This window comes from Condylostylus longicornis, unplaced genomic scaffold (assembly GCF_029603195.1).
Source record: "Condylostylus longicornis isolate FDR11 unplaced genomic scaffold, ASM2960319v2 ptg000077l, whole genome shotgun sequence".
Lineage (NCBI taxonomy): Eukaryota > Metazoa > Arthropoda > Insecta > Diptera > Dolichopodidae > Condylostylus > Condylostylus longicornis.
In genome coordinates this window covers 5741558-5754666 of record NW_026578045.1, presented here as the reverse complement: position 1 = coordinate 5754666, position 13109 = coordinate 5741558, and the positions used below count along the sequence as shown (strand labels likewise).

The following is a 13109-nucleotide window of genomic DNA, read 5'->3' as shown; positions in this document are numbered from 1 at the left end:
AATTAATTTAATACTGTACGGTATGGATTATTTTTCGGTAAAGTTGTAAAAAAAAAAAAAAATTATATAAATTTTCTACAAAATAAAAACTTTGTACAAGGCAAAAATTAACTGAATTCTTGAATAAAATTATTCGTTTGATTAACAATAAGCGTTTATTTTTTTATTGCCCGTATTCGTTTACTTTTGTATTTTGTTCCTTTTACATTAACGTAAAAGGATATTTTCGTGACACACTTTTTTTTGAAACTATATACAATGGACAAATTAATTAAGCTTCAATTAGCGGACAAGTTTTTGATCGAGGAAATAGTCTCACATTTTCTGGATGACACACGTGAAAGCAAGCCGAAGGCGTTTTACAGGGAAGCTCTAGATGACATAGGGGGCCTGTATGCGGAGCTGAAGAAGAGACATAGACAAATATTGGTTGCATCATACACTGACAAAAATGCAGACAATGTGAAGTACCCTTACTTGGAAAATAGCGTTTTCAACGAAATAAAAACATTTTATCAATATAAACATCAAATGATAGAAGCTGAAATGAAAACCAAATTCCCAGAGAGACCACCGGAGCTAAAGATGGACCCAAATCAAAGTATTAGCCAAAGGGTGGATGTTCCCAATATTTCAATAAATTTGCCAAAAATCACCTTGGCAAAATTTGACGGCGATTATCAAAAGTGGCCTTCGTTCTATGATCTTTTTAAATCTTTGGTCCATAATAATGAGATGATTCCAGCGGTCCAGAAATTACAGTACCTCAAATTGCACCTTTCCGGTGAACCAGAGCATTTGTTGAGAGCCTTTCAAGTAACAGAGGATAATTATGCTGCCGCATTCAACATGTTGAAAGAAAGATATGACAACAAGCGAGTATTAGTTAATACTCAACTTAAATTGCTGCTCAATCAAAGCTTTGTAAATCAGGAGACGGCTACGGCAGTTAAAAAATTACTGGACACTACTAATGAATGCTTACAGGCATTAAAGAATCTACAAATAGATGTGGAGGGCTGGGATCCTATAATAGTTTATCTCATCGTGCAAAAACTGCCAACCGAGACACATCAGCTATGGGAACAGAGCGTCAGCGCGGAGAATCAATTACCAACTTGGCGACAATTGGAAAGTTTCCTTGAAACTCGATTTCGCACATTGGAGGCTATATCAACGAGGCGATCTTCATCACATTATAGACCTTTACAAAACGAAGCTAGTAAGCACAGGAATAGTTGCGCTTTGCATGCTGCTACGGATGCAACGGCGAATAGTAACTCACCTTGCCCTATTTGTCGGGGCCCACACAAGGTGAAGCAATGCAAAAGATTTTTGGGATTAAGACAAAACAAAAGATTGGAAGCTGTTAAAGGTAGGGGATTGTGTATCAACTGTCTTAATTCTGGACATATGATGACCACTTGCCCTAGTCAACAGAGTTGTTTTAAATGTCATCAACGACATCATACCCTATTGCATAGGGACAACGAAGAAATTGGGGATCGAAGCCTATCACGGCGACAGCAGCAGACCGCAGTCGCGTCACAAGTACGTGCGCACTACGTCTCACATGATCCATCACCTCCAACCACGGCGGGTGAAATTTCGTCATTGGCGCCAGCGTTCGTACCCGGCAGCAACAGCCATGTTCACACTTGCGGCACATCGGATGCACACAAACGACAGGTTCTACTGGCCACTGCGTGCATTAAAATAGTATGTCCAGCAACGGGACGCTATCAGAGGGCGAGAGCTCTAATCGATCCTGGTTCGCAGAGTTCTTTCATCACCGAATCAGCGGTTCAGAATTTGAAATTACGAAAAAACAGAACAATAACAAATATACTCGGTGTATCACAAAGCAACATTGGCAAATCACTAGCAAAAGTGGATGTCATTATACGAGATCTAGGAGACTCCAAGCAGGTGCGAACTTCGGCATTGGTTCTCAAGAAACTGACCAACTTGCTACCAGAGCGTAATATTCAAACCAAGGAGTGGTCACACATAGACGGATTGATCCTAGCTGATCCAAGTTATTTTGCGATGGGAAAAATAGATGTACTCATCGGAGCAGACATTTTTGGCCAAATTATTTTGGAGGGACTAAGAAAGGGTCCCCCTGGTGCACCAATTGCTCAAAAAACTATTTTTGGATGGATCATAACGGGCAATGTCGATCAACAAAGTGTCAACACGACATCAACAGAGACGTTCCACATCCAATCCGATTTGGATGATAGTATCAGAAGGTTCTGGGAGTTAGAAGAAGTACCGGAACAAACAATATATACAGAAGAAGAATTATTATGTGAAAAGCATTTTTCTGAAACATTTCGTAGACTTGAGGATGGACGCTATCAGGTTGAGTTACCTTTTATACCAGATGAGCGTCCCATATCACTTGGAAGTTCGAGACACATTGCGATTGCCAGGCTTTTCGGCATGGAGAAGCAATTTTCAAAAAATGAGGTATTGAAAGACAACTACAACAAGTGCATAGCTGAATATTTGCAGATGAACCATATGGAGCAAGTGAATTCAATGGAATTAAAAAATCAACGACAACAAATCATCTCGAATTATTTGCCACATCACGGCGTCATTAAAGAAAGTAGCTCAACTACAAAACTACGAGTGGTTTTTGATGCATCACGGCCTACTTCAAATGGTTCATCATTAAATGACAAAACATTAAAGGGCCCGGTCATACAAGATGATTTATCTACTCTTCTATTACGATTTCGAAAATATAAAATTGCATTTACAGCAGATTTGGAGAAGATGTATAGGCAAATCAGAATCGCACCGCAACATGCCGATTATCAAAGAGTAGTCTGGAGAGATTCTCCGAGTCAATCAATTCGGGACTACAAATTAACTACAGTAACATTTGGTACAAAATCAGCACCGTTTCTAGCAACACGAGTATTAAAACAGTTGGCGATAGATGAAAAGTTAAACTATCCTATTGCATCAAGAATAACGTTGGATTCATTTTATGTGGATGATCTGCTGTCGGGTGCGGATTCTATCGAAAAGGCATTGGAAATGCAAAAACAATTATTGAACATGATGACTTCGGGCGGATTCTCATTGCGCAAGTGGTCATCAAACGCAGCTGAGCTACTAGAAGCCCTTCCACAAGAACATCGAGAAATCAATTGGCCTTTAAAAATTGAAGAAGCTGAAACCGTGAAAACATTGGGCATACAATGGGATCCAGCAAACGACCAATTTTCGTATAAAATTTCCCTACTGGAAAATGATTCACAGAAATGGACAAAGCGAACAATATTGTCGGAGGTTTCAAAACTATTCGATCCTCTCGGCTGGTTGGCACCTTGTATCATTATGGCCAAGATAATGATACAAAAATTATGGCTTTCGGGTTCAGGCTGGGATGATGAGGTAGAAAGGGGCTTGCACGATGAATGGCAGATCTACAGGAAGACTCTTGTTCATCTGGAAGCACTACGTATAAACAGGTGGTTCTACTATTCAACATCAGCAAATAAAATAGAATTACATGGATTTTGTGATGCTTCGATAAAGGCGTATGCTGCGGTGGTCTACCTGGTTGTCATAGACGAAAAGGGAAGCCGAAAAACTAGCATGTTAATTGCAAAATCAAAGGTGGCTCCAATAAAAACAATATCTTTGCCAAGACTAGAGTTGAGCGGCGCGGCATTATTGGCGAAACTTGTGAAATATGTCCAGCGAGTATTGAAAATTGAAAATATATCGAAGGTGCAAGCTTGGACGGATTCAGAGATCGTGTTGGCTTGGTTGCGGGCTCACCCGAGCAAATGGACCACGTTTGTAGCAAATCGGACCGCTGAGATTCATCACACATTAGGCAAAAACATATGGCGTCACGTGCCCTCAAAGGAAAACCCAGCAGATTGTGCTTCACGGGGAATGCATCCACCAGATCTTATAGACTTCAAAATGTGGTGGAACGGCCCAGAATGGTTACAGAAATCCGAGTCACACTGGCCAACTAAAATACTACTTCATGATACGGATAGCGAGATACGAAAATCGACTCTGTGTCACAACACGATCATAAATGATAAAGAATGCAACGAGATTCACGAATTGGAAACACGATATTCATCATTTACAAAACTCATAAATGTAACGAGTTACATCAAAAGATTCATCGCCAAGGTAACCAAGAGAAATCTAAATTGCAATACATTTATATCGGTGTCAGAATTCAACGCTAGCGTGGAGATGTGGATACAAATAGTGCAACATAAACATTTTTTACAAGAAGTGACACAATTGCGGAGAAAGAAACTTATTCATACGAACAGTCGTTTAACGAGGCTTAATCCCTTTCTGGATCAAAATGGAATATTGAGAATGGGTAGCAGATTGCGACACGCAGATTTGAATTACAATGAGAAATTTCCGATTATATTGCCCGATAGAAGCCATTTTGTGCGACTACTTTTAGAAAAAATTCATCGCGAAACTTTGCATGGTGGTGCTCAACTTATGCTCAACGTAATAAATAGAAAGTTTTGGATCATTGGTGCACGAGATCAAATTCGACAACAAATACATAAATGCGTCACGTGCTATCGACAGCGGGCTGCAGTTCAAAAACAGCTCATGGGGGACTTGCCTGCTTTTCGAGTTAGGGCCAGTCGGCCATTTACACATACTGGCGTTGATTATTGCGGGCCATTTGAATTGAGAACTCATAAAGGCAAAAATACGAGGACATATAAGGCGTACATATCTATTTTTATATGTCTTGCAGTTAAGGCCATACACATCGAGCTGGTCACGGACCTTAGCAGTGAGGGATTCATCGCAGCATACAGAAGATTCAGTAGCAGACGCGGCAGGTGCGAGGTACTCTATTGCGATAATGGTACTAATTTTGTCGGCGCTAGCAAAGAGCTTGCAAAACAACATAAACAGATGTTACAGCAATTAAAATCAGAATTAGCACAAGTACACGAACGTGAGGGGGTGGTTTTCAAATTCATACCACCTGGTTCGCCTCACTTTGGCGGATTATGGGAGGCTGGTGTCCGCTCTACAAAGCAGCATCTTAAAAAAATACTCGGAAATGCGAAGTTGACATATGAGGAGTTTTCAACGGTCCTAACTCAGATTGAGGCTTGCCTAAACTCTAGACCTCTCTGTGAAATTAGCAGAAATCCAGACGATTGCACGGCCCTAACACCTGGGCATTTCCTGACTGGTGATGTAATTATTACACCACCTGAGCCTTCTTTGCTGGATTTAAACGAAAATAGATTGAACAGATGGCAACTATTGCAAAAATTGCATCAAACCTTTTGGACACGTTGGAATAAAGAATACCTATACCGATTGCAGCAGCGTCCAAAATGGACTAAAAGGACTGAAAACATGAAAATTGGTGATTTGGTTTTACTTAGGGACGAGAAGTTGCCACCAAGCCGATGGTTGATGGGTCGAATAACAGAAATTCATCCTGGTCCCGATGGACTTGTTCGAGTTGTTACGTTAAAAACGAAGGATAATATGTTGAAGCGTTCGATTGCAAAGATATGTTTACTACCAGTAGATACAATGGAAAATTATGATGAAACCGAAACGCAATCAATCGAGACCGATTAATCGCATTTTTGAGAAACACAAAAAAAATCGCGTAACGTATCGTTATCTAATCGTACGCAACTGGCACTACACTTAATACGCAATAAAACGAAAAAAAAAAAAAAACGGGAAGAAATCGCGCAACCTAACGTTACCGAGTTGCACCTAACATCGCACTACCTAATAGCACCTAACTTGCGCTACTTAACGATAAAAAAAAAAAAAAAAAAAAAAAAATTAGAGGCACCTAATACAAACATTTCTAACCTACGCTTAAATTTAACTTAAAATTTAAAATTAGTAACACTTAAATTAATTTGTTAGTTAACTTATTACTAATAGATTTTTTTCTTTATCCTAATTCGTCCCACTTCCTGAATTTCCGGAAAGCGAGATAAAGCGCTATAACTTCTTCCTTCTATCCCTCTGCTCTTCTCGTTACAGGTGAAGACCTAAAAGGAACATGACTTTAGTGATGGGTACAACTTGCATTTGGAACGTTTAATCGAAACTTGAAAACTTACCAATTATCATCACAACATGGCTAATTCGGTATCAATATCACTGTTCACCAGCAGCACACCTTTTATGTTCCAGCAACCCGTCAGCACGTCACTGTTTTGCCATCTTTCAACATGGATGCCAAGGCCGGGAGAATGTTCCGTCATGACGTCACAGTTAATTTTCTCCTTTCCTAAAAAGAAAACAACAAAAGAAAACCACAAAGAAACACTACTTGATATGAAGGAAAATTTTTGATACTTATCTAAATTTGCTATAATCCAGTGTAATCCACTCAGCGGGTTTTTGTTCTTCACCTAAAATTGAATATATTGGATTTAACATGTAATCTTATTTGCAATAAAATACTTACATGAATTTGCAATGTTTTCCAGCTATGCATCTACCAGTCCAGATAGGATTTTCAAGTGCCGGTCCAGCACTTTTTGGTTGCTCTTCACTCCTCCATCGTTTTTTCCTTCCATTGCTGCATTTCCTTTTTGAGCTCCGGCTCCTATAAATCTCCATTTTTTTTTGTGTAAAATTTTGATTTTTTGCTTTCTTTAAAAAACTTGCACTTCACATCACAATATAAATAAAACTGGTGAGTGACAGTTTGCAGCGATCATTTCTGCACAAATATTATATTTCAATGCTGCCAACTGTCACCTATGATCATAGATGAGTTTGTTTAGGGTTATAGTCAGCTATTGATGGAAGTGTAATAGAGTAAGAAAGGAAATAGAAGGTGAATGAAATGGAGAATGGAAGGGGAAAATAGCATAAAATAGAAAAGAAGAAACGTAGAATTTTACAACAACAATTTGTATTGCGATGTATATAAGAATGATACATTGCATTACAGGTTCGTTGAACTATACCATATGATCTATGTAAAAGAAAAGAAGAAAACGTTAACAACCGAAAAGTGGGACTGGCTAGGAACAACTTCACCGTTTACTCAACCGCTGGTTCCAGAAATTATAAAAGGGACAAAATCATCAAGAAGAAGTACGACTAAATAGAAGATCGCTCACCGCAACGTATCGACTTTCGAGTTATACATTTTGTCAAAATTGAAATAACTTTTTGAATTATATAATTGAAACCGAAAGAAAGTATTGTTAAAACAAAGATCATTTTTTTGAATTGTATAATTTCAACTTTGTACATATAACTTTTGCATTGTGAAATAATTTGAAGAAAAGAAAATTTGTATTGATTTGTATTGTGAAGCAATTTGAAAAAAAGAAAAGAAAATTGAAGAGAAAGAAAATATAATATATATATATATAAAACATATTTATTTAGTAAATTTTTTTTTAAGAAAAAGAGAACATAAATTTTTTGGATTTGGTGCTTTCTATAATAAACTGAGAATTCTAAAAAACAAAAAACTTATTTTTTATTTAAATATTTTAAAAGTGTTAGCAATTATTCGCGAACAAGGGTATAATTCATGTAAATTTTGAAATTTATTTAAAAATTTGGGAAATATTGTTGTTTTTATTGAATTAAGTATTTGCTCAGAAACGTTTAATGGAACTATTGCACCGTTATTTTCATATTGTACCAAATAGCAGACGTAATATTATAAGATAATAGGAGATCAAGAGAAATAATCGATTAAGAAATCTGTCTAAGTAATCAATAACAATCTTTGATATCTTATTCAGCTCCTTACATTCGAACACTCGCAGAGATTGTGAGAAAGTGCATGCTTCTATTCTATGGCCCGGAAACTGCGGCCTATACATGGTAATTTGCTTTTCAATACACGGCAACTCAAGCCTAGCCACATGATCTCAATACTCATCACTCCATTAATCCTTAATGTAATCAAACTTTTAGAGAATCTACTCCAAATCAATAAAATATATTTCTCCCCAATAATTCATTTAAACAATTTTCAAAATAGACGACCATTATCGTGTCATTTCTACTTTTTCATAAAAAAACAAAAAATCAAACAAAATTTCTGTCTATGCGTTTTTTGCCCCATTCCACCACCCAAATTACTTTCAAATGTTTAATAGGTAATTTTTTCATTTTAAATAGAAAAAAAATAATAAATTATTTAAAAAAAATTAGTTAAAAGATAAAACGCGGTTTATTTTATTTAATGGTTTAATCACGAAATCAATTTATAAAAATTGAATTGAATATTTTAATTTTTTTTTTTTTGCGTTTGATAGTTGTGCTTATTTTGAGTATGACTAAATTTTTATTTTTTTAATATTAAAATACAACAATGATATTTGATATTTTTTTTCATATTCCGCCACACTATATTATTAATTATTTTATATAACATGAGTGTAAGAGAATTTCTGCTTTTGAAAAAGACCACAGACAAAAAAAAATTTTTTTTAAAGTGAATGACCATGGCACTGTCAACAGTGCTAATCGGCATTTTTAATGGTTAACTTTAATATTCAGTTTTTAATAATTTTCTCTTTTTGTAGAATTTTGCACATCCTTCTCTAGTATATCGCAATTTGGTAGATATTTTTGAAAAAATTAATAGAATCTCACAATTCTCTTTGGAAATATTGAACTTTTATTTGGAATTATATTGCATGAACCCAAGAATAACACACAATAATGATATAGTACAGTGACATCTGTTAATTGTTTAAGAAGATAAGCTTATTGTCGCTTTCTAATTTTTAAAGTGAATACGGTTTTAATCATATAAGTGTTGACAGATATTTTTGAAAAATCGTTTTTAAGAGACCAAAGATCTTGAAACATATTCGATACCAAATTTTTGGCGTAGTAAATTGATTATAGCTGCACTATATAAGTTTTTTTAAGGCACTTAAAGTTAGAATACTTGGTTAGGAAATCGGTCTTAAGAGAGCAAAGTCCTTCATACAAATTATACCAGGGCAATATTTTTAAAGTATATGATATGTTGTCGTGTAAGGTACATACTGTTGAAGAGATTTTGAAGAGACCATAAACTTTTCTTTAGCAAAATTGTAGGAAACTGGATCCAAAAGGTGATAAATTCCGTGAAAATATTTGAGATCAATTTGGATCAATACAATTCTATGTATAACATAGCTTCCGCATCAAAATTATAATAAAAATTTCATTAAATTTTAACAGCCGAATTTTTTGTCCAAAGACACAAGGTTATTTGACTATAAGAAGGTGTAGATTTCATGTTAAAGACAATTTTCTGAAAATTTTCAAATCGAATTTAAAGAGAAGTGACTTAGTGCTTTTGGCCGGCACGTGTAGAACATCAAATTTTCAATTGAACTTTAAGTTAATCTAGGCTCTACAGTATGACGACGCGAAAGTTCTTAAATCTATTCGAAATATTTTATTAATATTATCAAGTGATTCAATTTATTTGAATTGAAAACGTGAATTGAATTTGTTTGCTAGTGACAAAATATTTTAAAAATTATAAATACGACAAAAAAAAGAAAAAAAAAATATGAAAATGGTGTCCAGTGGCAAAATCAAGTGGGTTGAACAAATTTTGTTATTACGTTTTTTTTTCTCTTTTGTTTTTTTTTTTGCGCTATTGTGTAAAATGTTTTAATTTTTTTTTGTTTTTAAATGTATTTTTAATTTTAAAGTGTGACCACATAATAAAATTTATTCGCACTTAAGATTTAAATTAAAATTGACATAAAAAGGTTGAAACAAGAAATGAAATGAAAAAAAAAAAAATTTTTTTTCTTTGTTTTTTATGATTAATTTATTCGACATTATTTTGTTTTAAAATTAAAATGATTTATTTGAAATAAATTTATATTGAATTCCTTGTTTATTTTTCTTTTAATGTGGAAAATAAAGATGTTTTTATACCCTGCACTACGTGAAGGGTATATTAACTTTGGTATGGAGTTTGTAACTACTTGAAGGAGTCATCTGCGGTATGGACATATATATATATTCTTGCTCAGCGTAAAATTCTGCGTCGATTTAGACATGTCCGTCTGTCCGTCCGTCCGTCCGTCCGTCCGTCCGTCCGTCCGATCGCACGATAACTCAAAAACGAATAATGTAATCGACACCAAACTTTCACAAGTTGTTTCTTTTGTGCCAAGGACGAGCCCTATTGTTATTGGACTAATTCGGACAACGGGTTCGGGTAGCTGCCATACAACTCAAAGAGTTTATTTTAAATATTTCAAAAACTAATAAAGCTATAAATAAAAAATTTTGTATACATGTGTCCAATTATATTCAACACATGCTCTAGAAATTGTAATGGGATAGCTGCACCGGTTCGGGTGGCTGGCATACAACTCCAAGAGCAAATTTTTTATATTCGGCAAAATAATAAAGTCAGATTCATGAAATTTGGCAGTCATGTGTCCAATTATAGGTCAAATATACTTCTGAAGTTTTAGAGGAATTGCTTTACAGGTTCGGGTACCTGCCATACAACTCCAGAAGCTAATTTTAAATATTTGGGAAAATAATAAAGTCAGATTCATGAAACTTGGCAGTTGTGTGTCCGATTATAGATCAGATATATTTGTGAAGTTTTGATGGAATTGCTTGACAGGTTCGGGTACCTGCCATACAACTCCAGAAGCTAATTTTAAATATTTGGAAAAATAATAAAGTCAGATTCATGAAACTTGGCAGTTGTGTGTCCGATTATAGATCAGATATATTTGTGAAGTTTTGATGGAATTGTTTGACAGGTTCAGGTTCTTGCCATACAACTCCAAAAGCTAATTTTAAATATTTGGAAAAATTATAAAGTCAGATTCATGAAACTTGGCAGTCGGATGTCCAATTATAGGTCAGACATATCCGTGAAGTTTCTATAGAATAATTTCACAGGTTCGAGCAATTGCTGCACAATAACGAAAGGTGCAGGGTATAATTCAATCGGTTTATACCGACTGAAACGTTTTTACTTGTTTTAATTAATTTCGAACAGTGTGAATAAAAACTCAGAAAATTTGTGAATAAAAACTCATCCACTTTAATAAATTTACGTAAACATCTAGAATTTCAAGTTTCACGAGAGTAAGAAATTTGAAAGTGATCCAAATTTTTCGTTTAATCTTTCTTCTTCCTTGATATCTCAATGCTGAATTGCTTCTACACGAAATCCACGTTGCAAATCCCCTGACTTTAATTGCAATAATTCCCGTCTTTTAAAATTTTCTCCAAATTGTCTATTACGGGAATACGAGTTGTTAACACATTTGAAATACGAAAGATTTTTATTTAATTACATTCATTCCTCGTAGCCACCTCAAAAAATTAATTTAATGTTATTAATCAAGTTAAAAAAAAATAAATAGATAAAACAATATATTTTTAACAATAATTTCAAATATCTAATTGATATTACAAATATCTAGCTTAGCTATAGGCCCATAAATTTCAATATCTATTTTGAAATCTCAATTCCTTAAAAGAAATACCATCATATAATGGCTGTTAACTTTCTTCAAAATAGTTAAGATTCCGAATGGCTAATTATACAATTATTCAAGTGAGAATTAAGAGAGAATTTGGTAACCAATTTTGATCAGTACGCAATCAGTTTCAATTCGTTTGAGCAGAAATAACACAGCAATATTTTATAATATACAGTTGAACTACATATAAGGATGAACTGTGGATTCCAAATTGAGTTCCAACAAACGAAAATATTATTTTAATTATGAATAGATCTAGAATATTTATTTGTTCAATTCTGAAATCAACAGAAGAACAAGTTTATATTTAAAGATGAAATTGAAGAATAAGAAATTCGTCCAAAGTTTAAGGAAGCGGAACACTTAACAAAATGTGGTTTCTCTCTAATTCTAATTACCTAATTCTAATTCTATTACCACTAAGCGTATGCCACTAAACTCAATTATTGCAGAGATTTCCGCCTATTTGTAGTACAACTGCTTGATTTTAATTTTGTTACTATGCACTGTATCAATTTTAATCACTGTCGTGACACAAATCTCAGTTAAGTGAAATCATCGAATACTGAAGAACATAAAAGGCACACAAAATGAGCAATAAATGAATTGATAATTCTTTCCCTCTTAGAATTTTTGATTTTACCTCTACTACGATTAATAACGAAAAAAAAAATTCCAGTTACCTAAATCATACTGTCATTATTATTACAGTTATTATTACGTATATATAGTAAAATGACAAAGAAAATAGTATTTTTGTATTTTTATAAATAAAATTAAAAAAAAAATAATGAAGAGTAATAAATCCTTTATACAGTTATAGTTATTAATGTTACGTTACGCACTTCTGAAACTCCTGTTTTTTTTTTTACTTTTTTTTAGTATGAAATATTGTACATTATCCTTTTTATTTTTTTATTTTTTGTTCCTATAAAGTCCAAATGATTGTTTATGAAACGGGCCCCTTTCCTGTAATAAATTTTGACATATTTTTGTTATTATTTTTTTTTTTTTTCAATATTATTGTTGTTTTATAAATTTTATATATAAATAAGTAGAAAATGTCAAAAACCGCATAATAAAAATGTCAAATTAGCTTCCAGTCAGCCGGTTGAAATTGAGAAATAAATTTTATTTTAAATGTCTTTCTTTCTTTTTTTTGTTAATTTTACAGGTTTGTTTTTAGTATAACAGGACCCAATAAACATTTCAATGTTACATAAATATTTTGGAGAACTTTTATATTGGAAAACATTAGATTAAAATTAATTGGATTTATTGGAGAATTTTTAAATAATATAAAAGAAAGAGATCAGAAATATGTTAGAAAGTTCAAAAATTGAGATTTTCACTCATCGAGTGCTATGATATGAGTGAGCACCATATGTTCGTGTAGCGTAATTTTCAAATGAAATGAGCATTTTTCGTATTTCTTCGTTTTCAAAATTTATACAAAATGTAATCACATTATTAATGTACTATGTTTTTGATAGTGACATCAGTTCACTTATCAATTTGGAGAAAAATCTTAAATAATCAATATAATCATACATAATTAGGCGGTAAGGGGACTGAATGCATCTTCGAATCTGT

General features: G+C 33.8%; 1 protein-coding gene across 1 annotated transcript; it reads left to right on the top strand.

The window, feature by feature from the left end:
• Positions 1-258: 258 nt before the first annotated feature.
• Positions 259-5628, top strand: LOC129612761 (uncharacterized). Its single transcript, XM_055526521.1, has one exon. The coding sequence runs from the start codon at positions 259-261 to the stop codon at positions 5626-5628; it is 5370 nt and encodes a 1789-aa protein (XP_055382496.1).
• The last annotated feature ends 7481 nt before the right edge of the window (positions 5629-13109 follow it).